The 25,297-nt window shown below is 39.3% G+C and overlaps 1 protein-coding gene and 1 long non-coding RNA gene across 7 annotated transcripts in view; one reads left to right on the forward strand and one right to left on the reverse strand.

Moving 5' to 3' along the window:
- ankrd27 (ankyrin repeat domain 27 (VPS9 domain)) overlaps positions 1 to 25,297 on the reverse strand; it is a 105,634-nt gene that overhangs the window by 16,686 nt on the left and 63,651 nt on the right. For all 6 annotated transcript variants that reach the window (XM_059992990.1, XM_059992988.1, XM_059992989.1 and 3 more), the window contains 5 exons: positions 18,459 to 18,503; positions 11,492 to 11,608; positions 8,267 to 8,464; positions 3,892 to 4,011; positions 1,350 to 1,523 (listed from right to left, as the gene is read on the reverse strand). In XM_059992990.1, the coding sequence (XP_059848973.1) occupies positions 1,350 to 1,523; positions 3,892 to 4,011; positions 8,267 to 8,464; positions 11,492 to 11,608; positions 18,459 to 18,503 (654 nt within the window). The remainder of the gene's footprint in view (positions 1 to 1,349; positions 1,524 to 3,891; positions 4,012 to 8,266; positions 8,465 to 11,491; positions 11,609 to 18,458; positions 18,504 to 25,297) is intronic.
- LOC132406885 (uncharacterized) lies at positions 10 to 14,330 on the forward strand. The gene is made up of 2 exons (XR_009516300.1): positions 10 to 1,068; positions 13,467 to 14,330. It is a non-coding gene; the product is annotated as an uncharacterized LOC132406885 (long non-coding RNA).

A 25,297-nucleotide genomic window follows, 5' to 3' on the forward strand; every position in this document is an offset into this window, starting at 1 on the left:
ACACACACACACACACACACATATACGGCAAGAATCACTTGCCTTTCATAGGAAATTATTTCATTAATGATGTAAACTAGCTAAATGATTTTTTTGGTGAATAGGTATTCTGGTTTCGACATTGACTAGATAGGCTGAAGGACCTGGTTCTGTACTGTACTTTTCTTTGACTATGCTTAAGTTCAAGCGAAATTCTGCCCAACTGATATTTTCTTTGCTTTAATGATGACTAAATTCTTCCAACAACAGCATTGAAACTTTTCATAGAATTGAACTTCATGAAATATCAATGAACACTGCTGTGGGATTTCTCTGATACAAATATATTGACCACCAATCCTTTCTGTATCATCTTAAATTAATGTCAAATGACAATTTCAGAAACATTTTACACAAAGTTAAATTAAAACAAAAATTGGTGCAAATACCTTGCAGGCCAGGCTGGACATCACAAACAAGAGGGGGTTTTTTTGTACTTTTAAACTGGGTGTTAACAGAAAGTAAGGTTCAGATCTGAATTAATTAATTTATTCACCAAATTTCTGAAATTCTCCTTCGACTTGCCATTTTAAACACGGATTAACATTACTTTCTGAAAATGCAAAATGATGCATGTTATGGCTGTATGAGTAAAGAATGGATTATCCTTTTTTGTTTGAAAATAACTTTGCAATTACACATAATTAGGCTCATTAGAGACTCCAAAAATATTTACAGGGTATTAGGAAAAAAGAGGGGCGTGAAAATAACTGGACTGATAGTTCCAGTTGCAAATTGCTTTCTTCTGTATTAAATACTGTTCAGACATATCCTAGTATATGAATCGCAGTACATTAACAGCTAGGTAAGGCAGAGCTAGATAATTGTGTGGGCAAATAGAAAGCTGGCCTTTAACTCTAGAAATTGTCAGCAGGGGCTAGTTACAATTCCACAAGGCTTTGTAGATCACATCTGAAGTACTTAATACAATTTTCACTTTTTTTAAACCTCAGAAAGCGAACATCTGTCTTGTAGGCATCAAAAGATTTATACATTGATTCCAGGGACGAGAAGACTGTTTTAACGAAGGTGGGTTGAATAAAGTGGACCTATATTCTCTGAAGTTTAGAAGGACAAAATGTGATCAAGGTGAAGCACATGAAGTTCTAAGGAAGCTGAAAGGATGTCTGCAATGTGACCATGACCCTTGATCAGTGATCCAGGTATAAGGGGTCGTAGTTTTAGGGAACGGGTTTGGCTACCTAGCGACTATCAGGAAGATACGTTCCATCTAGACAGTTGTGAAACTTCATGATGGCATCAGAGGACAATGACTGTTCCATAACAAGCTGCCAGTTTCAAGCTTTTACCTTCCCACAGACTGCTTCTGCAAAGTCCACTGGTGTACACTGTTGTTTATTTCTCAAACTGACTGATGCTCCATTGCACACAAGAAGATGGACAAGAGCTTCATACTGTCCCTTTACAGCCTCATGCAGAGCAGTGTTTCCTTGGTTGTTGGCAACATTAACAGAGGCGCCGTGCTGAGGATTTGGAAAGTAAAACAACATTAGCACAAGTCTGAGCCAGCACACATTTACATAAAAAAGACAAAAAAAAATTGTCAAATACGTCAGTTATTCCTTTACTGCAGGATATAAACAAAAACTGTTGTACGCAAAATTATAATGCTTAGTTCAACTGCACAGAAACAAGTGAAATTTAAATGGAAAGAAATATTGCAAAGCAGCTGAGAATGTGTTCCATGTCTCTCTAGGAGATCAGGGAGAACTGAAGAGGATACATGTACTTATAACAAGATAATATAGTTCAAACAAACCTAGATCTCATTAGTTAAATGCCTTTCACATCCTCAGAACTGAATAAAAACACAAGAATCTGAGCAGTTATTTGGCACCTCATGCCTGTCCAGTCATTCACCGAGATCGTAACTTATCATTTGTCTCACCCCCACTTTCCTGTACGAGCCCTCCAAAAATATCTTTGTTTTGAAAATGCTCAGTGATTAAACCACCATAATCCTACTGTACGAAGAGTTTACTACTCTCTGAACGAAGAAACCTCATCTCACCTCAGTTCTTAAACGCTGATCCCTAATTTTCAGAGCATGAACCTTGGCTGTAAGTTTTCCAGCCAAGGGCAACGTCATTCTACCATCTACTTTATCAAACCCAGTAATAATTTTGTTTCAATGGGATTATCTGCCACTTCTCTGAAATGCAGATTATTCAATAGTCAAGGGACCCTTAGAGAGAAATAATCATAATATGGTGGAGCTGTATGCAAAAATTGGAAGTGGTTTCATTGAATTCAAAATAAGTTTCCTTAACTGGAATAAAGGCATGAAGCAAGAGCCAAGTATGATAGACAGGAAAATAACATTAAAAGGCAAGATACTAAATGAGCAATCACCACTATTCTAAGAACCTCCTCCGATTCCCAAATAGAGTCGGCCCTCCTTATCCGCGGGGGATTGGTTTCCGGGACCCCCCTCCACCCCCCCACCCCACGTGGATACCAAGAAACACAGATGCTCAAGTCCTCATTTAATCTGTCTCAATATGGTGGTCTTTAGGACCCAGTGGAATCCTGGACCTAATTTGACCTGTCTCAGTGCGGTGGACTTTAGGACCCGGCGCAGCTCTGAATCTGCAGTGTTTCTGTTCACAAAAATAATCACGATTGAAAATAAAGTGGAAGTAATAAAGCGATCGGAAAGAGGTGAAACGCCATCAGTCATTGACAAAGCGTTAGACTACAATTGGTCAACAATCGGAACAATTTTAATGGAGCATTTGAAAGGCTCTGCCCCAATGAAAGCTACAATTATTACTAAACAACTCAGTGGATTAATTATTGAAATACATATGTTTCTTAAGTGTTTTATATGCATAGAAAGGTAAAATATATACTATATACTAAGACAAACATTTGACTAACTGACACTAAATAATACCGGCTGTACCTGTTCTGACTTCAAATCCGACTTAAAGACTGACTCAGGAGCGGAACTTGTTCATAACTCGGGGACTGCCTGTACTTTTAAATCAATAGACAATAGCTGCAGGAGTAGGCCATTCAGCCCTTTGAGCCAGTACCACCATTCACTGTGATCATGGCTGATCATCCACAATCAGTACCCCTTTCCTGCCTTCTCCCCATATCCCTCGACTCTGCTATCTTTAAGAGCTCTATCTAACTCTTTCTTGAAAGCATCCAGAGAATTGGCCTCCACTGCCTTCTGAGGCAGAAATCATCTCTAAATTACCTATAATACCTAATACAATGTAAATGCTATGTAAATAGTTGCTATACTGTATTGTTTAGGGAATAATGACAAGAAAAAAAACAGTCTGTACATGCTCAAACACCAAGTGTTGGAGAGAGAACTTCCGGGTTTTCCCGATCCTGATCCGGGTTTGGTTGAATCTGCGCATGCAGAACCCGTGGACAAGGAGGGGCGACTGTATTGAAAGACAGCATATCCAGTCCCACAATTCGAGAAAGGCAAAAGAAGAAATGGAACCATAGATCTGTTAATCTGAAATTAGCAATACAAAAACCACTGGGGGTGCTCTTTGCATATAGAGCCATATATTCAATCCAGCTGAGGGCCAAACAAGCACTGAGAACTTTTGCTATTCAGAGGTCCCTCTCTATTTGCACTGTACTGACACACTAGATTGTGCTGAAGTCTCTGGAGTGGGATTTGAAATACAACTTTCTTATCTAGTGATGAATGCCAGCAAAAATATCGAACTGTACAAATAAATTAGTATGCTTTAACCATAGAGTTTAAAGTGCTAGAGAAAAAAAGACAAAAATTAGACCACCAGAATTAGAAGCAATATCTTAACTATAAAAACAAAATTGACAAAGTGATGTCCCTACCTCCAGCAGCAACTCAGCTATTTCCAAGTAGCCTCGAAGACAGGCATGCAGCAATGGCGTATTACCATACAAATCTTTCTTATTCAATTTTGCATTATAATTCAGCAAGTACTTTACTATCTGTTTAAAACAAAATAAAAAGCTCTTAGATTAAAATATTTCAATGGTAGCCCCATAAGAAAAAAAAATTCAAATGAAATAGGTCCTAAAGGGCAAGACTTAATGGGGTTTCAGATAGAGCACAAAGGACAATGAGGATTCTAAACTTCATACATGCGCTATATAGAGTGAAAGAATGACAAGTTTGCACAAGACAATAACAATGTGAGTATTACATGCTAATTTGCCCATCTCATTACATGCAAATTGGAGTGCAGTTAAAAACTATAGGAAACTAATTCCAAATGTTATAGTTCTACTAGCTTGAAAAGTCAGGCCCTTCTGTCCATTGAATAAGGGAAAATTAAAGTAAAAGCTTATAAAATGTTTCCAAAATCAAGCTTTCGGAGATGGTAAGATTTGAAAGAAAGGAACAGATCACTCAGCCTGATATGTGCTAGCACTCACCATCTACTCACAAGCTGTGGACAATGACTCCACTCACAAACACCAGGCAATCATCTCCCATACTGTCACAGATCTCATTACATCAGGAGATCTCATGCACAGGCTCTAACCTGATGGTGTTACAATCCTGCACTTCCCATTTCTATTCCTTGCCCAAGATCCACAAACAGGACTGTCCTAGGAGACCCAATGTTTCTGCATGTTGATGCTTCACTGAACATTTCTCAGGTCAGACCTCCACTCCATCCTGCATTGCCTTCTCCATTCCCTTCCCACCCATGTCCGGACAAGTCATATTTCATCTGCCATTTAGACAACTTCAGATTCTCTGGCCCCCATTGTGGCATCTTCAGTATGGATGTTCAGTCTTTCCACTTGCCCACCCCCATCAGAAAGGCATTAAAATCCCTCCGCTTCTTCCTACAAAGATCCACCCAGTTCCCCTCAACCAATACTCACATCTACCCGGCTGAGCTTGTTCTTACCTTATATAACAACTTCTCTTTTGTCAATTCTCATTTTCTACAAATCAAAGGTACGGCCGTAGACATTCACGTAGGGCCCAGGTATATACTGGTTACATGGAAAGTCCCCATTTCAAAGCAGCTCTGATTGCACTCCCTAACTCCTTCTCTGTTACGCTGACAACTGAATTAGTGCTGCTTCTTTAACACGTGCAGAACTCAATCTCATCACCTATGCCACTGACTTTCAACCACCAATTCACATGGATGATTCAGGACACTTCTCTCTTTTTTCTTGATCATTCAGTCTGCATCTTAGGAAACAAACTATCTACTGATACTTGCCATAAATCTACCAAACCCATCAGCTACTTAAACTTCATCTCTCTGGTACTAAAAAAAGAGACTACCCTGTCTCTTGTAAGGATGCCATACTTTTTCTCCCTGCTCCTCCATCTCTGCACATCATCCTTAATCATTCCATCAACTACAACGAGATGCCATCACCTCCAACATCTTCTGCTCCGTCCCTTTCCCCCTTCTGAAGGGACAACTCCATCTGTGACTCCCTAGTCCACTCAGTCCTCCACTCCCATTCCCCCTGACCCGTCGCATTTCCTCCTGCGACTATAGTAAATGTACACTTGTCCATACACCCTTCCCTCACCACCATCCCAGGACCTAAAGAGTCCTTCCAAATGAGACAAAGGTTCAACTGCATCTCTCCCAACCTTGTCTACTGCATTCGGTGCTCCTGAAGTGGCCTCCTCTACAACGGGAACATCATGCAGAGATTTTGTGACTGTTTCATATGCTCAGTCTGTAATAGCCATCACGGACTCCCAGTTGCTGACAATTTCAACTCCCCTCCACATTGCCGCACAGATCTGCCCACCTTTGGCCCTCTCTACTGCCAGAATGAAGACTGACACAAATTGGAGGAAGCAACATTTAATACTCTACCCGTTTTTTTGTTTAAAAACACTCTGAAAGTGGTGGGTGGATGAAACACATTGCCAGGGGTGCTGGTGGAGGGAGATACAATAGGGACATTGAACAGACTCTCAATATAGGCACAAAGATGAAAGAAAAATGGGGGATTCAGGGGAGAGGAGGATTAAGTTAGCCTTAGTTAAAATGCTAGCACATCATTTGTCCCGTTTATTATTTATTGTAATGCCTGCACTGTTTTTGTGCACTTTATGCAGTCCTGTGTAGGTCTGGTGTAGCTTTCTCTGTGTTGTTTTTTTTAAACGAAGTTCAGTCTAGTTTTTGTACTGTGTCATGTAACATCATGGTCCTGAAAAACATTGTCTCATTTTTACTATGTACTGTACCAGCAGTTATGGTCAAAATTACAATAGAAGAGACTTGACTTGACTTGATCACAGGCTGAAGAGCCTATACTGTGCTGTGCCGTCTGTGCTATGTTTACCATTCTCTCACAGAGGGAAACGTCCCGGCGGAACGGAGAAAGGGACGGGGAGCAGAAGACATTGGTGGTGATGTCTTCTCATTGCAGTGGATGGATTGAGGCGGGACTGGCCCAAAACATCAACAATTTCTTTCTTCTCACAGATGCTGCATGACCCACTGAGGTTATGAATCATATTAGTATGGTCATTGTAAATATCTGTGAAGGAGGAAAGTCGGTCCAAAAGTGTCTACGATCTTAAAGCAGGATAACAAGGGTCCGAGGGTAATTCATGGATCCTGCTGCCACACAGGATCACTTCTGATGATCCATTTGATTTGCAGATATGCGATTCGATTTTTGGTTAAATTCCATTGGAATAATAACAATGAATTTCTCCAGGAAAAATGAAATTAGACAAGAGGGAACTATTAATTAACTACACACACCTGCTACATAATTGTATTTGAATGTTAATGAATTATTTTATACTATATGGTAGGTACATACAATAATTATATTATAGTAATTATACATATTGATGTGTTGATACAATGAGATGAAATATTAATAGTAATTTTTACATATAGTAATTGCATTTGGCAGTTAATGAGTTGAATTTTTCCCCGCTACATGGTAGAGACAGAGTTACAACATTTCAGGAGCATCAATATGTACACTTGAATACCAATATACAAAATGCTATGAGGTTAATATAGATAGATAGCTGATTATCAACCTCCAAGCAAAGAAATTTATCCTCATTCGGTTCTAAACTGCCCAGTCCCTCCTTTTGAGATTGGAAGCTCTAATTCTAGAATCCTTGGCCAGGGCGAAAGTGCTCTCCATATCTACTTACACCCCTCAAGGATTGACTCACAATTCTCCAGATGCTGCAGAAGAGGCCAAATTTACTTTATTATGCTTCTAATAGGAGGCCTGTCATCTCAGAAACCATGCTGGTGAGTCTTCTCTGGAATAAATATATCCTTTTTCAGGCACTGGAATTTTAACTATTCACTATACTCCAGCTGTGATCTGAGTAGCATCATTTTATGACCTCCTTCAAACCTGTTCTTCTTATCATCACAATCATAGCTAATCCTCACATCATGACAATGCTCCTTTCAAAATGCATTGCTCTATATTCCCTTACGAAAGGCTGTTACAATTTGTAACTTACTATTACTCCCCTTTTCTGGATTTAACTAATTTATTACTATGTTTACTCTATGTTAATATATTTGGAATATTTTAGGCCTCTTCTTTCAACCTAATACCATCCATTTTTCTTCCGTTAATAATGGGTGAGCCATGGTTGGACAGTTTTCCTTTTGTTTAATTATTTGGGAGAATTTGCACTAGCGCAAAATTCAGAATTTTTTTTTAAAATGCTCCTCAACCACTGTAATTTTAATATAATTCCTTAAATAAAGATAGCCTTCTAACCTATGTATCAATATAATTGGTTCAACTTAAGACCGTAATTTTATTTTTAATTACAATGTTCTCAAACTCAAAGAAAAATTCCCTTAATCTAAAATCACCCTTCCTTAGTGGATTCCCCCTATTAAGTACTAATTAACTAATTCAGACCATCTTCTTATACAATACTAAATGTGAAATAAAGGGGCCATAACCATTACCTCAACATATTGTTTTTGTTCCAGCTATTGATACTACTTGCATTTCCCTGATCTAAAACCCTATAGAATGAACAGAATCACAGTGGAAACCCCTTATTTGGAGTTTTGACCTTGACAACCCTGAGAATATAGCTGGCAAATGAGAAACACTTTTTCTTAGATACAAAAGCAAAGGATGTACTACTGCAAGGCCCAGGAGTACTCTTTTTAAAGAATAATCATTGTCAGGAAACTGAGATCCAGTATAATGCACATACAATATACAACTAATTTTCTTTCCTTACCTGCACGTCGTTGTATTGACAAGCCAGGTGGAGTGGGGTTGAATTATTGGAATTCTTCAAGTTTACATTGGCGCCGTGGCACAGCAGTAGTGAAACCAATTCAAAGTGCCCGTGTAGAGCTGCCACATGCAATGGAGTAAACCCATCCTGGTTGGCAGAATTCACACTCAATCCATTTGTAGTAATACTGGAAAGTTTCTATAGAAATTACAATAATGATTAGTCTGAGAATTAACATGATGCACAACAAACCTCAATTGTAACATAACAACGCTAGTTCCAAAAGAGGTGGAACACATTAAATAAGATATAATAAATTGTGATTATTTATTCCGAGGTTGATATTACAGTTAAGTTAAAATAGCCAAATATACATTCTCTTTAATTTCAAGTGTAGAAAGCTTCATTGACCTTAGTAGAGAAAGGCTTTTATACCATAAGATACAGGAACAAAATTAGGCCAGTTAATCCACCAAGTCTGCTCCCCATTCTATCGTAACTAATTTATTAACCCTCTCAACCCCATTCTCCTGCCTTCTGCCCGTAACCTTTGACTTCCTGACTAATCAAGACCCTATGAATCTCCATTTTAAATATACTCAATGACTTGACTTCCACAGCCATCTATGGCAATGAATTCCACAGATTCACCACACTCTGGCTAAACAAATCCCTTCTCGTCTCTGTTCTAACAGACATTCTTCTATTCAGAGTCTGTGCCTTCTGGTCCTAGACACACCCACTGCAGGAAACATCCTCCCCACATCCACTCTATCCAGACCTTTCAATATTCAATAGGTTTCAATAAGATTCCCCATCATTCTTCTAAACTCCAGCCTCAGAGTCATAAAATGCTCCTCATTTGTTAACACTTTCATTCCCAGAATCATTCTTGTGAACCTCCTCTGGACCCTCTCCAATGCCAGTATATCCTTTCTTAGATAAAGAGCCCGGAACTGCTCACAGTACTCCAAGTGTGGTCTGACCAATGCCTTTTTAAGCATCAGCATCACATCCTTGCCCTTATATTCTAGTCATTTTGAAATGAATGCTAACATTACATTTACCTTCGTTACATTTACCTTCGTTACCATCACCGAACCTACAAATCAACCTTTAGTGAATTCTGCACAAGGGCTCCCAAATCCCCTTGTGCCTCTGATTTCTGAATTTTCTCCCCATTTAGAAAATATTTTACATCTATATTCCTCCTAAAGTGCATGACCATATACTTCTCTACACAATTTTCCATCTGCCATTTCTTTGCCCAATCAGCCAATCTGTCCAACTCCTTCTGCAGACTTCCTGCTTCCTCAATACTAGCTGCCCCTCTACCTATCTTTGTATCGTCCGCAACCCTGGCCACAAAGCCATCAATTCTGTCATGCATATTGATAACGTATAACATGAAAAGAAGCGGTCCTAATACCGATTCCTATGGAACACCAATAGTCACCAGCAAACAAACAGAATAGGCCCCTTTTAGTGTGACTCTTTGCCTCCTGCCAGTCAGCCAATATTCTATCCATGGTGGCATCTTTCCTCTAATACCCTGGGCTCTTATCTTGTTAAGCAGCCTCATGTGCAGTACCTTGTCAAGGGCCTACTGAAATCCAAGTAAACAACATCCACTGTCTCTTTGTCTATCCTGCCTCTTACTTTCTCAAAGAATTCCAATAGATTGTTCAGGCAAGGTTTTCCCTGAAGGAAACCATGCTTACTTTGGCCTACTTCATCACACATCTCATAGGAGTAGCATTTGTTATGAGTGATGACAATGGGGTGCAGAGTTAACCATTCCCAACCCCCCCTCCCCGAGAACTACGAACTATTGCTGTTGTTATGTTACTATTGAGAGAGAGAGATAAAGCCCAGACAAGAACATTTGCTACAGATAAGAGGGGGGAGAGAGAATGTTGATTTACTGTATTATGACTTCTACAAGGATTATTTACCTTCTACTACTTTGCTTGTTAACATTCCTCAGGAGATAGCAGGAGTGGCCTGATTTGATAGACACAGTCATTCAGAGTTGATGGATAGCTGAGACCCCGTGAGTGGGGATAAAAAGGCAGGTCTGGAGAGACACCCTTCAGACACACCAGTGGACACTGACTGAGTGTTGGGAACCCACAGAAAGGTGGGGGCTTCAAAGACCCAACCAGGAGATCGGTCAGTAAAGCTCACAATGTTACAGCAGGGCCGGTGGGGACGTGCGTGTGTGTGTGTGTGTGTCCACTCATGCCAGAGTGACGAGTCCACCACAGAAGAACGGTCTAGCTGAAGACCAGAGGGGTCATAACTGAATGACCACAACGATACGACGGATTAAGAAAACAAAGGAAGGTTTGGCTGCTGTAGCTGTTACCTCTCGCTCGCTGACTCTCTCTCTCTCTCTCCAATTACAACACAACAACCATAATTACCTCAGCATGCATGAACTGAACTGAACTTTATACTTTTCTATGACATTTCATTTATCCCTAGACATCGATAGAGCTTGTTTATTATTATTATTATTCCTACACTTTTAGGTTTATTACTGCTAACTTGTTTTATACATATATTTGCATTTTTGATATTGTATTGTGTAGTTCACTAATAAACACCTTTAGTTTGGTACCACCAGACTCCAACGGATACTTCTGTCTTTGCTGGTCTGACACTCAGTTACAGGGTACGTAACACATTCTAATGCCTGAGCTACCATTCTGCCTACAACTTGTTATGCCTCTAACTTCTCAAACTTAACTTCTAGCCCGTGCCTTTTCTCACCCCCAAGCCTGATGAGCCAAAAGCTCTAACACTGACTCATTCATACAATGGCCGTTCCACTTACACCTCCCTTATTTTTTTATTGGCCCCTTGCTAGGTTACGATTAACCCAGGCAACCTCCCACTCTGCAGCAAATGCCAACAGGCTTTGCTCATTTTTTAAAAACTGGCATGTAAAGTCCACAATGAACTGCCTCCAACTCACTCCGTAATTTTCGCCTCGCAGACAAGCCCTGACAGGTCCCAGTTGCTTTTTAAAACTGGCACGTAAAGGCCACATGGATCTGTGTCCAACTCATTTGTGATCCACTGTTCGGCAAACAAGTTCCAATAACTCTTGGGTAAATATTACCTACAGTTCTGAAAATACTCATTTGCTGTGATTATTGTTGTAGAAACTACAACCCTGCATGAATAAACAGCTAGCAGCAGGTAAAGCTACAAAAATACCTTCTGTGCAGGTTCACACTTTGGACACCGACACAAAGGGTGGCAGAATTCTGGTTTCAACACAAGTCCATCTTCCTCCTCTAGATCTTCATCCACCCATTCTAACAGATATCGTACCTGCAGAATATAGCACAGTGGAAAGTTATACTGCAAACAGAAGGGACAGTATACTGGATGAAAAATGCATTAATTAAAACAAAAACTTCATGCCATCTTAAGTTTCTTTGCCCGAGCAATTAATCTGACCAGCCATTCTAGTTAGCTATCCCCACTGTTCTTCCTCTCAATGCCTCGTGGCACATCGGGCAGAACCTTGCTGTTTCTTTAGCAATTGACTGTTTTGTTTTTACAAGGCCGAGTTGCTAGCTCAATGCTCAACCCAGCACAGATGGAAACCGTGCAAACAGCTGACTAGATACGAACCCAAGACCACTCACCTCAAAGTCTGGTGTTGATGCCACTAAAGCACCGGCCTGCTTAAACCATCCCCACCCCTCTATCTATTACCTCAGTCACTGTATACACCTTAAACCATTTTTATAATGCTGTTTACAGTGTAAATACATGATGGCATTTATGCACATTTTATTCCATATCCATATTTTAATCTCCAAGTTTATTTTATACAATCCTTTATCCTTACAATAGTTGAATGTTGTTGTCTTTTTGTTGAATGTCATGCCAACACAGAATGCTGCCACAGAACATACCTAATGCATGTAAATGTATAGGTGAATAAAGTTAATCCTTGTAATTTTTCTCAGGAGGAAAATAATCTCCCAAACAGAAAAATGAACATTTGCTCTATACTTGTACCTATACAGAACACTTGCAACTACCTGCATGTAAACAGGCATTCATAAAATGTATTTAATTGTATGATGTATAAGAGGTACTCAACTTGAAAACTGCTATATATTGTTGGTAACCTACATTCTAAGGATGTGCTACAATGCTTATACTTGTAAACTACTTATTTTTTGCTCATTTTTCTTTCAAAGAATCAACAAATGGCATCTGCGTAATTGTACAGCTCATCATATGTTTTTTTTCTCTGTGATATTATGTTGTCTGTGTAATGAGCTACAAGGAAGAACCAATTCCAAAGTCTTTAAAGAATTAAGAAAATTTACGGTTCATCATTTTATTTATCTTAGAATTTTAAATCACAGTAAACAAAACTGATGCTTGATGCTATGAAAATACTTGAGCTTTTCTATAGCAGCTTCTAAAAATGAGTCATTGCAACACACACAAAACTGTAAAGTTTAATTAATTGCTGAACTCACACAAAAAAATCTTAAGTTAGTCAAGTCAAGTTTATTGTCATTTCCACCATAAACTGCTGGTACAGTACACAGTAAAAATGAAACAACATTCCTCCAGGACCCTGGTTAGTTTCAGAAATGGGGGGAAATTATGGTAAATGAATTATTCAAGAACCTATTTTCAATTTTTTAAAATTTCTATCTCAAACTTCCTGAAGATGGTAGTGAACAGCCTTCATAAACTTCTTTATCCTTTGCAAAATTGGAGTTCTAACACACACACACACACACACAGTTGATAGTAGAGATCCCAGGTTTAAGAGGTACTTTAGCAGCTCCTTGGGCAGTTTTGTATTTGGTATGCACTGATGAAGGTCGCAAGAATTTAAGGTGGTAGGTAGAATGCCAGCTCTGATGGGTTGGTTTAATTAGGGAACGTTAAGTGTTATTGCTATTGGACTACACACATTCTGGTATGTGAAGGGCTTGTCCCTCTTGGATGGCAGACAGACAAGTTATCCACAGCTGGAAACTCCTCATCTCAATCACTCTTGTAGCCACAGTATTTAGGCCCAGCTAGGTTTGTAGTTAATGTGAAGCTTCAAGATAGGGATTACAACAGTTGTAACCCATTTAAGTGGCAAAGTGCCATTGTTACACTCTTTCGCTTAGCATTTGGCTAGTGTGTATAAAATATTATTTTTCAGATCATGCCCTAAAGATCGTGGAACATACAGCTTTATCTGAAAACTTGCACAGGTATAGCCAACAGTAAACATCCCCACTTTTAGCCTCACAGATAGAATGAAGCAAATGGATGAAGCAGCTAAAGACAGCTGGGCCTTGCACACTGCTCTAAGAAACTTCCGCAATCATCCTGGGACTGAGATAACTGACTACCAAGATGGCTCCTGCATACAATGCTCCCATGGTCGGCATCTTCTGGATAAACAATAAAACCATTTATTTCACTTCTTTTATGTCTTTAACGTCTGTTTTTCATCTTGAACGTGTTTCTGGAATTGTTGGAGCCTGTGATTTGCAATTTGGAGATCGTTTGTGTGATACAATGCTTTACTGTCTCCAAGAGAATTCTGGGAGGTAACAAGCGCAGGCCTTGTGGCCAGAAGACTGCAAGGGCACAAGCCAATGCTTAACTCCATTTTGCCTATTAAAGCGATGAGGGAGATTGAAACAGCGAGGCGAATATGGACAGTGAACGCTGGCTGCCTTCTGATCGCTGGTGGGATCGCTCTGCTGCTGCAGACTGTGTGGCCTGCTGAGAACATTACCGAGGTTTTCTGCAGTTATGGATATGGATATGGTTTTTGGACTATGAACACTTTTTTTCAGTCTTATGGTTTTTTTTATATTCTGTTTTTCTTGGCCATTCTTTCTCTCTTTTTTGTGTGGAGGAGGGGAATTTGGATCTGATGTTCTTGCGGCATTTTGTGCAGGGAAGGGGGAGTTGATGATCATGCTATTGTTCTCTTTTTTCTTGGTTTTGTGGCTATCTGGAAAAGAAGAATCTCAGAGTTGTATGCTGTGGTAATAAACAAACCTTTGACTCCTTTGAATTTCTTTCGCTTTTCATAATGACCTAACCAGTTTACACAGAATAAAATCATAAATCCGATCATAATCAAATAAAAAGAAAAATATCTAATGTAATCATGTAGCATTCTTAACCATTTTATATGCTCTTTCTCTACGACATTTTATGCTAATACAACAAATCCCTCACTCACAGCCTACACGACTGATCCAGATTCTCAAGCATCTGTACCACAAGAATAAAATATTATCTAACCAACAGTCAATTTAAGCTACTGCCCTTCTGCTGCAGCAGAAAAAGACCAAGAGGATTAAACGTTAATTGATCTGACCTAATGCTGATGAATTTTCAATTAGTTTATGGAAGGACAGTGATTAGCAGTTGAGTGAGGCTAAGTTCTGCAGAAATCATAAATTGGTTTAGAATGTATTTGTTTTTTCATTTCTGTATTGTAATACCATTCCTCGTACTTTCAGACCTCCTCCCCAACCAACTATATAGTTTGGCTGTACTGTTTTAAGGGAGGTTTTTCTTTGGGTCTGTGTTAATGCTTGCAAAGATACTTACCACACAAAAAAAGTTACTGCACATTGTGCATTTGCACCACTAGAGGGAATTCCATGCCAATATATGTTTGCATTATTTAATTTGTAAATAGATTTACACAAAGGGTCTGTTTATATTTTACATTTCTGAAGAGATACTGGGATATGGTCACTTTGGTGAACTATACATTAGGGAGGGAATCAACTTCCAACTTGGACATGCTGAGTTATAAATGGACCATGTAAAGCTCCACTTTTCCTATCACGCTAAATTCAATTCTTTAATCAGTGATTTGCCATGACTGCAAGACCAGAGAGTTTAAATTTCAGGATATTTGCTTCTGCTTATTAAAACTGATGGAATAAAAATGTGTACAAATATAATCTGCAAAACATGGCTTAATGGTATAAATGTTTAAATTAGGCTAGTTGTATGGATTGAGTATGTAACTCCTATAAAGTTAAATGTTGTAAAACAAAAGCATTAATGCCAAGTCAAACCTAACAATTTTCCAAGTTGCTAACCTCTACCCTTGCTCAAAAGGTGTAAGCTCATTACGTTAATTATAGGGCAGAGGAGCCGGAGGATACAGAGTTACCTTTCATGAAATAGTAATTAACTTCTCTCTGATCAGTCAACACTGTTCTTCCCCCACCCTATTTTAAACTCCAAATGATTACCTTAAAGTGGATACCTTAGATCATGGCTTGGTTAATACAGGTCTGAGCCATGTTACATCGGATACCTGCTGTTCTTATTCTAAACTGAGATAGCTAGTAATTATAACTAATGGAAACCAACCATTCAAGCAACACTGGGCATGTTACCCTTCACTAGACTCTACTTAGAGATTGGAATAAACTAAATTATCTGCTTACATTCACATTAGTCACATGACATGTATGATTATACCCAGTGATACACAAGACAATTATGAAATTAATAACAAGTAAATTAAATAATTTTAATAACCCACATCAGGCTGACAACCCAAAATGTCAGAGTTCTATTCATTAAGATTAAAAATTTTCAATTTTAGGTTTATGAAGAATGGTACAATGAAAGTTGTGCTCCATTAGCCTAACTACATTGAATTTATGTTTGAATTCTCTGATATTTTCAGAAATAGGATTGGTAAAGAATGACATAATAAGAGAACAGATGTTTCTAACTTACTGCCTAGCATTTCCACGATGGCCAGCAGCTGTTGTCTGGTCATGGCTTTGCTGTCATTGCCTTCACTGCAACCTTTCATTGCACCAGAAGCTTGACAAGGCAGTTGACAATCTGCCACTCTATCCAGAGGGGATCCAGATGGCCTGACTGGGTTATACTGTGGCTGGGAGAACCAAGTGAACAGGAGCCTGGTGGCAACAGGTGATCACCAAGGAAGCAGTAAGGAAATCAAAGGCCAGTACTAACAGTCTTGCAAGATAGAGATAGGGACGGCAGTTGGTAATGAAACATCAGGAACATGAGGAATCGCTTGGGAGGAGGAAGGTCATTCTAGGGATGTGTCTATAGTGTTGGATACTCAGGGAGGACTAGGTTTGGAGGAGAGGAGATACTGATTACAAAGATATTTTTTTGTTTCAGATGCTCCAAAAGGAACGTTGCAATGAAAATTATATCATGCTGTGCAACTTAACCAACACAATACTCCCAATGCATGTAGATTTAATGAAGATTTGACAAGTTATAAATGGACAAAATAATGGAAAAAAAGGATTATTTTTAAGGAATTGTGTCACTACTCTCAGATAAGAGATGCAGTTCACTAACGGAATACTTGGGGGAATTATTACTGGAACTTGCATTTATTTATATCCTTTCGCAACCTCAGGATACTCCAAAATGTTTAATAGGTGAAGAAATACATTGTAAGAGTATCTTACAGCATTTTTCACATTGCAATATCCCTCAAAGAAAAATGTAATATTGACTTTCTAATCTATTTTAATATGATGGTTAAGGGACAAATATTAACAAGACACCAAAAATAACTCCCCTGTTGCTTTCTAGAATTCTGTCTCGGGATCTGTTGTCAAGTTCAACCATACATGGATACCCATGAATACAGCCAAACAAAACAGCTTTACTCCAGGGTCAAAGAGCAAAACACAGTACCAACAGTCACAAACAGCACAAGGCACATAAAAGATAGCCAGCACATACAGTCGGAACAAAAAAATATAGTCCTGGACTCTGAGTCCATGAATGTTGTAGTAGTCTGCAGTTGAACAGAATACATCTTGTCGTCTACTGAGCAAACACTGGGGGGAGGGCAACGCCAACTCCAGTTTGGACTCCATGCCCTACTACCCCGGTGGAGTGTGCCAACTCCAACGCTTCTCTCTGGGAGGCTGTGAACAGGTGACACTGTGGCTTGAGGCTAGTCCTTGCTACGACCTAGACCATGGAGCTTCCCCGCTGGGTCGCCCCTTTCCTCTCCACCAGTAAATCAGAGAATTGAACTTGCAGCATTCCACATTACGAATATCCAACAGGATCTTGCGATCACAAGAAAAGCGGTCAAGACAATCACTCACTGTTATAGACTGCACATTGCCTTCTCGTACCGACTCTTCTGACGCAGGCAGCAACATCATCCACACCGTTTCCAGGTCGTTTGGTTTTTCAGCCAATAAACAACTCGCTGGTGGGGTAGACTTGCCGTACTTAAGTTTTTAAATGTGCAGCAGAGTCTTGCCATTGTAACAAGTATGTTTGAAAAAGACACTAACACCTTTGGTTGACCCTGTAGAAGCCGCCGTAATCAAATGCACTACCATCTTACCAGAAACCATGACTTTGAAAGAAGATAGAATTTAATGTTTGAAAAGAATGGCACTGCATGCCAAGCCTAACTGTGTTCTTAAATTTTCTAGAGTGAGATACGAGCCTTCAGTACCACTGAATCAAAGCTAACACCAAATTAATTCCCTGACTGGGAAGTAAAAATGATCAGTGCATAGTGTAGACAACACCATGGTGCAAATACCTCACAGCTTCAAAGAACTCCGGCGCTATCTGTGCAGTTTTCATGTCCTCACTACAACCACCGATTTTCCTCTAGATGCACGGGCCTCCACCTCATACCCAAAAGCATGTTGGAAGACTAACTGGCTGCAGTAAGTCACACACTGTTGCAAGTTAATGGATAAAAGAATGAAAGGGGAATTGATGGGAGTGTGAGAGAAACAGAACCAGTTGCAGGGGGTAAAAGGAAGGAAGGAAGGAAGGAAGGAAGGAATGGGTCTAATCTCCCCTGGGTTCCTTTAGCGTTGTGAAAACGATACTAAATCCTAAACACTTGTTAACCACGTGGGTTCAAAGAGTATTTTTCAGCAATCTTTATTTATGATACTCCTCCACTTCCACTCAAACAACATTATTAGACATGATTTCTTTGCCGAAACCAAATATTAATCCTAGAAAATGTATAATGTGCACAACTTGACTTTTGCTATCAACTATCAGTTTTTGAAAGCACTAGTGTGGATTTACATATTAACACAAAGAAAACCAGAGAAAATCCCAAATTACTCTTCCAAATAATATACAGATCCGGCTTCAAGACTGACAAAATTGTACTTACCATTTCTACATCTCCATCCGCTACAGCTCGCAATAACTTTTCCACCTATAAAACAAGTAAAAACAATATACTAAGCTCCTTCTCCTAAAATAAGAACTGAAAATTAGTGATCTGGTTTAGAACAATTCCTTCCAGTTTATCTGGTCAGCAAGAGTTCAAAATAAATTTTTTATCACTGTACACATGTCTTGTGATTTGTTTTCTTGCAGGCATACTTAATAAGTCCAATAACTATAATAGAATCAATGAAAGACTATACCCAACAGGGCAGACAACCAGTTTGCAAATACATAAGAAAAAAGAAATAATAATAATAATAATAATAAATAAGCAATAAATATCAAGAACATGCAATGAAGAGACCTTGAAAGTGAATCCATCGGTTATGGGAACAGTTCAGAGATGGGCCAGTCAAATTAAAGCTAATGATTTGTTCAGTCTTAAAATAAAAAGCACAACTCTAAATAGGAACAGAAGATTGATTTGGTTTGGAATACAGCTTTAAGTAGTTTAAATGCATCAGGTTAATAGTACTTGAGGATTTGAAGACATCTGTAATAAATCGAAGTTAATTCATCTTTTGTTTTGCTAATCATACTTTTCTGTATTACTTTAACTCAAAAAGTGAAGATCATTTATCACAATTTAAATAAAGCAATTTAATTTTGCACTGTTATTCAGGCTGACCAATAAAATGGAGATAAAAGGATATTGTGTTGTTACATATCTTTTACTTTCTACAGAAGTTTCAATTGCTTTTTCAATTGCCAAGTTTAGCCTTCCAATATTGCCATCACAGTATAAAAATCTCCACCTCACAGAGATAGGTGTTCCATGAGCTTCTAAACAATAAGACTTTAATTTTACATCTGTACCAATCTGAATTTACAGATTACTTGTAGTTCATGTTTTTCATAACAACAGTATTAAAGTTTGCCAAATGCACTCAAAATAAAAATGAACTTCCCTGCCATCCACTATTAATGGGATACAATTTTATGTTGGCATTTATATTGATTGTGGGTAGATATTCATTAGCTCTTTTATGTCACTAGTTACAAAAACAAAATTTTATTTCATTGCAACAATAATATGAAATGACATTCTTACTTGGGGAAATGGTCTGTTCAAATGATTTAAGATCCATTAAAATTCCTTTCTTCCTCCTCCTTGTACGTATATATAATTATACATTTCATAGGAATATAAATTATATGATTATTCATAATTTTGGTTCACTCTCATGATGTGGAAATTGCTGCAAAGGCTTGAACATACTGTCTCTCTATCAATACCCTTGAAGTCAGCTACTTACAAAGGAATGTTAAAGGAATGTCATTCCACCAGAGTTTGATTTCAGATTGTTTATTCAATTAAATCTCAATTTATCAGCTGCTGTTGATTGCAAACTATATTTTCAACCCTTACTCTTGCCTTTATTGCTTGTTAATCCAATAATTTTACAATAATTCTGGTCTACAGAAGAACATGATAACGATTTCTAAGAAACACTGACTCAGGTGATTCATGGACAGCAGTGTTTCAGAAACAGAATTGTGCTCCATTCACCTTCACACCCCTGGATCTTATTACAAATGGTTATAACATACCTGACCAAGAAACACACTGGTAGATAATAAGATTAATTTGGTTTAGTCCACTAGATTAGGCTTTTTTTAAAAAAAAAATTATTGAATTTTCAAATAGGTTACAGAAAGAAAAAAAATTATCAACCCTTACCCCCCCTCCCCCTAACATATCCCGGAAGGGAGAGAGGGAGAGAGGGAGAGAGGGAGAGAGGGAGAGAGGGAGAGAGGGAGAGAGGGAGAGAGGGAGAGAGGGAGAGAGGGAGAGAGGGAGAGAGGGAGAGAGGGAGAGAGGGAGAGAGGGAGAGAGGGAGAGAGGGAGAGAGGGAGAGAGGGAGAGAGGGAGAGAGGGAGAGAGGGAGAGAAAGAGAGAAAGAGAGAAAGAAAGAATGAATGAATGCCTGGATATCGGAAGTCCCCACATGCTCCATGGAGTTCATAATAGCTTTAATATGTATATTTATTTCTTTCCCCAAATAACCAATAATTTTATCTTCGGAGCACCTATATACTTAATCCCATTTTTTTTTGTAAATAAGGGCTCCAAATTTTCAGAAATATTTCATATTTATCTCTTAAATTATAAGTAAATTTTTCAAGTGGAATGCAGCTAAAAATTTCATTCTTCCATCGATCTATACTTAAGTATGAATCCGATTTCCAAGTAACTGCAATAGCCTTTTTGGCTACCGCCAATGCAATTTTTATGAATTCTTTCTGATATTTATTCAATTTGGATTTCGATTTTATCCCTTCAATATCGCCTAGTAAAAATAATGTTGGATTATGTGGAAGTTGTATTCCAATAATTTGTTCCAGTAAAACTCTTAAATTTGTATAGTCAGGGGGGCGGATAGGAGATTTTGTGGGGAAGATCGGGAGTCTCGGATGGTATGTTGCTTCCCTGGTGCCGGGGTCCGAGACATCCCAGATCGGGTGCAGGTTATTCTCAAGAGGGAAGGCAGGAATCCAGATGTTGTGGTCCATGTAGGGACCAATGACGTGGGTAGGATGAGTGAGGGGGTCCTGCATAGGTAGTTCAGGGAGTTAGGTGTGAAGCTGAAGAGCAGGACTTCCAGGGTAACAATCTCAGGATTGCTACCTGTGCCACGTGCGAGTGAGGAAAGGAATAGAAAGATTATACAGATTAATACGTGGCTGAGAGGATGGTGCAGGAGGGAGGGCTTCAGGTTTTTAGATAATTGGGCTTTGTTCCAGGGAAGGTGGGAGCTGTTCCGAAGGGACAGTTTATACCTGAACTGGAGCGGTACTAACATTCTTGCAGGGAAGTTTGCTAGTGCTTCTTGGGGGGGTTTAAACTAAATTTGCAGGGGGCGGGGACCACACGGTTCCGGTCTATGAAGTGCGTAGTAGAGAAAGGTGAGGCGGAACAAGTGATAAGGAGGACACATGTACAGAGGGATGGTCTGACGGAACATGGAGTTAAATGTGCAGAAAGAATAAGTAAATTTAGGAAGGACAACAAAATTCTAGGGGCGTATAGCCCGATGGGAGTTCGGGGAGCTGGGTTAAGCACAATAGGCAGCGATTCAAACAGAGAGAGGGGAAATGGGCTAAAAATTCTATATCTGAATGCACAAAGTGTCAGAAATAAGGTGGATGAGCATGAAGCTCAGGTGCAAATGGGTAACTATGATGTTGTTGGGATAACGGAGACATGGCTGCAGGGAGATCAGACCTGGGAAATGAACGTACAAGGGTATACGTGCTATCGTAGGGAAGAAATGTGGGCAGAGGGGGTGGGGTAGCCCTGTTGGTGAGGAATGATATTCAGTCCTTTGCAAGGGGGGGACATAGGATCAGGAGAAGTGGAGTCTGTGTGGATAGAACTGAGGAACAGCAAGGGCAAAAGGACCCTAGTGGGTGTTGTCTACAGGCCACCAAACAGTAGCATGGCTATTGGGTGCAAGTTGAATAGGGAGTTAACATTGACATGTGGCAAAGGTAATGTCACAGTAGGTTTGGGGGATTTCAACATGCAGGTGAATTGGGAGAATCAGGTTGGTGCTGGACCACAGGATAGGGAGTTTGTAGAGTGCCTACGGGATGCATTCTTGGAACAGCTTGTACGAGAGCCAACCAGGGACAAGGCTATTCTGGATTTAGTGTTATGTAATGAACAGGACTTGATAAGCGATCTCGCAGTAAAGGAGCCATTAGGAGGTAGTGATCATAATATGATAAGTTTTTATCTGCAATTTGATAAGGATAAGGGCAGCTCGGAGGTGTCAGTGTTGCAGTTGAACAGGGGAAACTATGGAGCCATGAGGGAGGAGCTGGCCAAAGTTAACTGGACGGATATCCTAGCAGAAAAGACAGTGGAACAGCAATGGCAGGTATTCTTGGGAATAATGCACAAGGTGCAAAATCAGTTCATCCCCCGGAGAAGGAAGGATTCAAAGGGGGGGGAAGGGGCCACAGTGGTTGACAAAGGAAGTCAGAGATTGCAAAGCATTAAAAAAAAAGTAAGTATGACAGAGATAAGGTGAGTGGGAGGACAGATGATTGGGAAATTTTTAAGGAACAACAGAACTTAACTAAAAAGGCAATACGGGGAGAAAAAATGAGGTACGGACGCAAGCTAGCCAGGAATATAAAGGAGGATAGCAAAAGCTTTTTTTTTTATAAAGGTATGTGAAGAGAAAGAAGATAGCTAAGAACAATGTTGGGCCCTTGAAGAATGAATTGGGTGAAATTGTTATGGGAAACAGAGATATTTTTAGATCTGTCTTCACTAAGGAAGACACTAGCAATCTCCCAGATGTATGGATGGGCCAAGGACATAGGGTAACAGAGGAAATGAAACAGACTGACATTAGGAAGGAAATGGTGATGAGTAGACTGATGAGACTGAAGGCTGACAAATCCCCAGGTCCGGATGGTCTGCATCCTAGGGTACTAAAGGAGGTGGCCCTTGAAATTGTGGATGCATTGGTAATCATTATCCAATGTTCCTTAGATTCAGGATCAGTTCCTGAGGATTGGAGAATGGCTAATGTTATCCCACTTTTTAAGAAAGGAGGGAGGGAGAAAACAGAGAATTATCGACCTGTCAGCCTGACATCAGTAGTGGGGAAGATGCTAGAGTCCATTATTAAAGATGAAATAGTGGCATATCTAGATAGCAGTGTTAGGATTGGGCCGAGCCAGCATGGATTTACCAAGAATAAATCATGCTTGACTAATCTATTGGAGTTTTTCGAGGATGTAATCAGGAAGTTAGACAAGCGAGATTCAGTGGATGTAGAGTATCTCGATTTTCAGAAGGCATTTGATAAGGTCCTACATGGGAGATTGGTGGGTAAAATCAAAGCTCATGGCATTGGGGGGAAGACATTGTCATGGGTAGAAAACTGGTTGGCAGATAGAAAGCAAAGGGTAGCGGTGAATGGGTGTTACTCGGAATGGCAGGTGGTGACTAGTGGGGTGCCACAGGGCTCGGTATTGGGACCACAGCTGTTTATGATTTACGTCAACGATTTAGATTATGGCATTGAGAATAACATCAGCAAGTTTGCTGATGATACTAAGCTGGGTGGCAGTGTGACATATGATGAGGATGTTAGGAGAATTCAGGGTGACTTGGATAGGCTGGGTGAGTGGGCAGATACTTGGCAGATGACGTTTAATGTGAATAAGTGTGAGGTTCTCCACTTTGGGAGTAAGAACAGGAAGGCAGATTATTATCTGAACGGTGCAAAGTTAGGTAAGGGAGAAATACAAAGTGATCTAGGAGTCCTTGTTCATCAGTCACTGAAGGTGAATGAGCAAGTGCAGCAGGCAGTGAAGAAGGCCAATGGAATGTTGGCCTTTATTACAAAGGGAATTGAGTACAAGAGCAAGGAAATCCTCTTGCATTTGTACAGGGCCCTGGTGAGACCACACCTGGAGTATTGTGTACAGTTTTGGTCTCCAGGATTAAGGAAGGACATCCTGGCTGTAGAGGAAGTGCAGCATAGATTCACGAGGTTAATCCCTGGGATGTCTGGACTGTCTTACGCAGAGAGGTTGGAGAGACTGGGCTTGTACACGCTGGAATTAAGGAGATTGAGAGGGGATCTGATTGCAACATATAAGATTATTAAGGGATTGGACAAGATAGAGGCAGGAAATATGTTCCAGATGTTGGGAGAGTCCAGTACCAGAGGGCATGGTTTGAGAATAAGGGGTAGGTCATTTAGGACAGAGTTAAGGAAAAACTTCTTCTCCCAGAGAGTTGTGGGGGTCTGGAATGCACTGCCTCGGAAGGCAGTGGAGGCCAATTCTCTGGATGCTTTCAAGAAGGAGCTAGATAGGTATATTATGGATAGGGAATTCAAGGGATATGGGGACAAGGCAGGAACCAGGTATTGATTGTAGATGATCAGCCATGATCTCAAAATGGCGGTGCAGGCTCAAAGGGCCGAATGGTCTACTTCTGCACCTATTGTCTATTGTCTATTAAATAAGCCCTTAATTGGAAATAACAGAAAAGAGTGTTATTTGATATTTTATATTTATTCTTTAATTGGTCAAATGACATTAATATACCTCCTTCAAAACAGTCTCCTATATATCTAATCCCTTTGTGAAACCAGTTATATAAAAGTTGATTATCCATTGGAAAAGGGATAAGTTTATTTTGAATTAAAGGTCTCTTTGCTAATAAAGATTTCTTTATCTCATCATCAACATTTATCTTATTCCATAAAATCAATCAGATGTTTTAGTATAGGAGATTCTTTCTTTTCCCGTATCCATTTAGATTCTCATTTATATATTAAATCTTCTGGTATATTTTCTCCTCTTTTGTCTAATTCTATTCCAATCCATGCCGGTTTATTTTCATCAAAAAAAGATGCAATAAATCTAAGTTGATTTGCTTTGTAATGATTCTTAAAATTTGGTAATTGTAACCCTCCTAGGTCAAATTTCCATGTCAATTTTTCCAACAATATTCTTGACATCTTACCTTTCGAAAGGAATTTCCTCACACATTTATTTAACTCTTGAAAAAATTTCTGCGGTAATTGTATTGGTAGTGTTTGGAATAAATATTGTAATCTAGGGAATATATTCATTTTTACAACATTTACTCTACCTATTAATGTTATTGGTAACATCATCCATTTATCAAGATCTTGAATTTTTTTCAATAATGGCAAATAATTTAGTTTATATAAATTCTTTATATCATTATCAACTCTTATACCTAAATACTTTATACCATTTATTGGCCATCTAAATTGAGTT

This window comes from Hypanus sabinus, chromosome 17, assembly GCF_030144855.1.
Source record: "Hypanus sabinus isolate sHypSab1 chromosome 17, sHypSab1.hap1, whole genome shotgun sequence".
Taxonomy (NCBI): domain Eukaryota; kingdom Metazoa; phylum Chordata; class Chondrichthyes; order Myliobatiformes; family Dasyatidae; genus Hypanus; species Hypanus sabinus.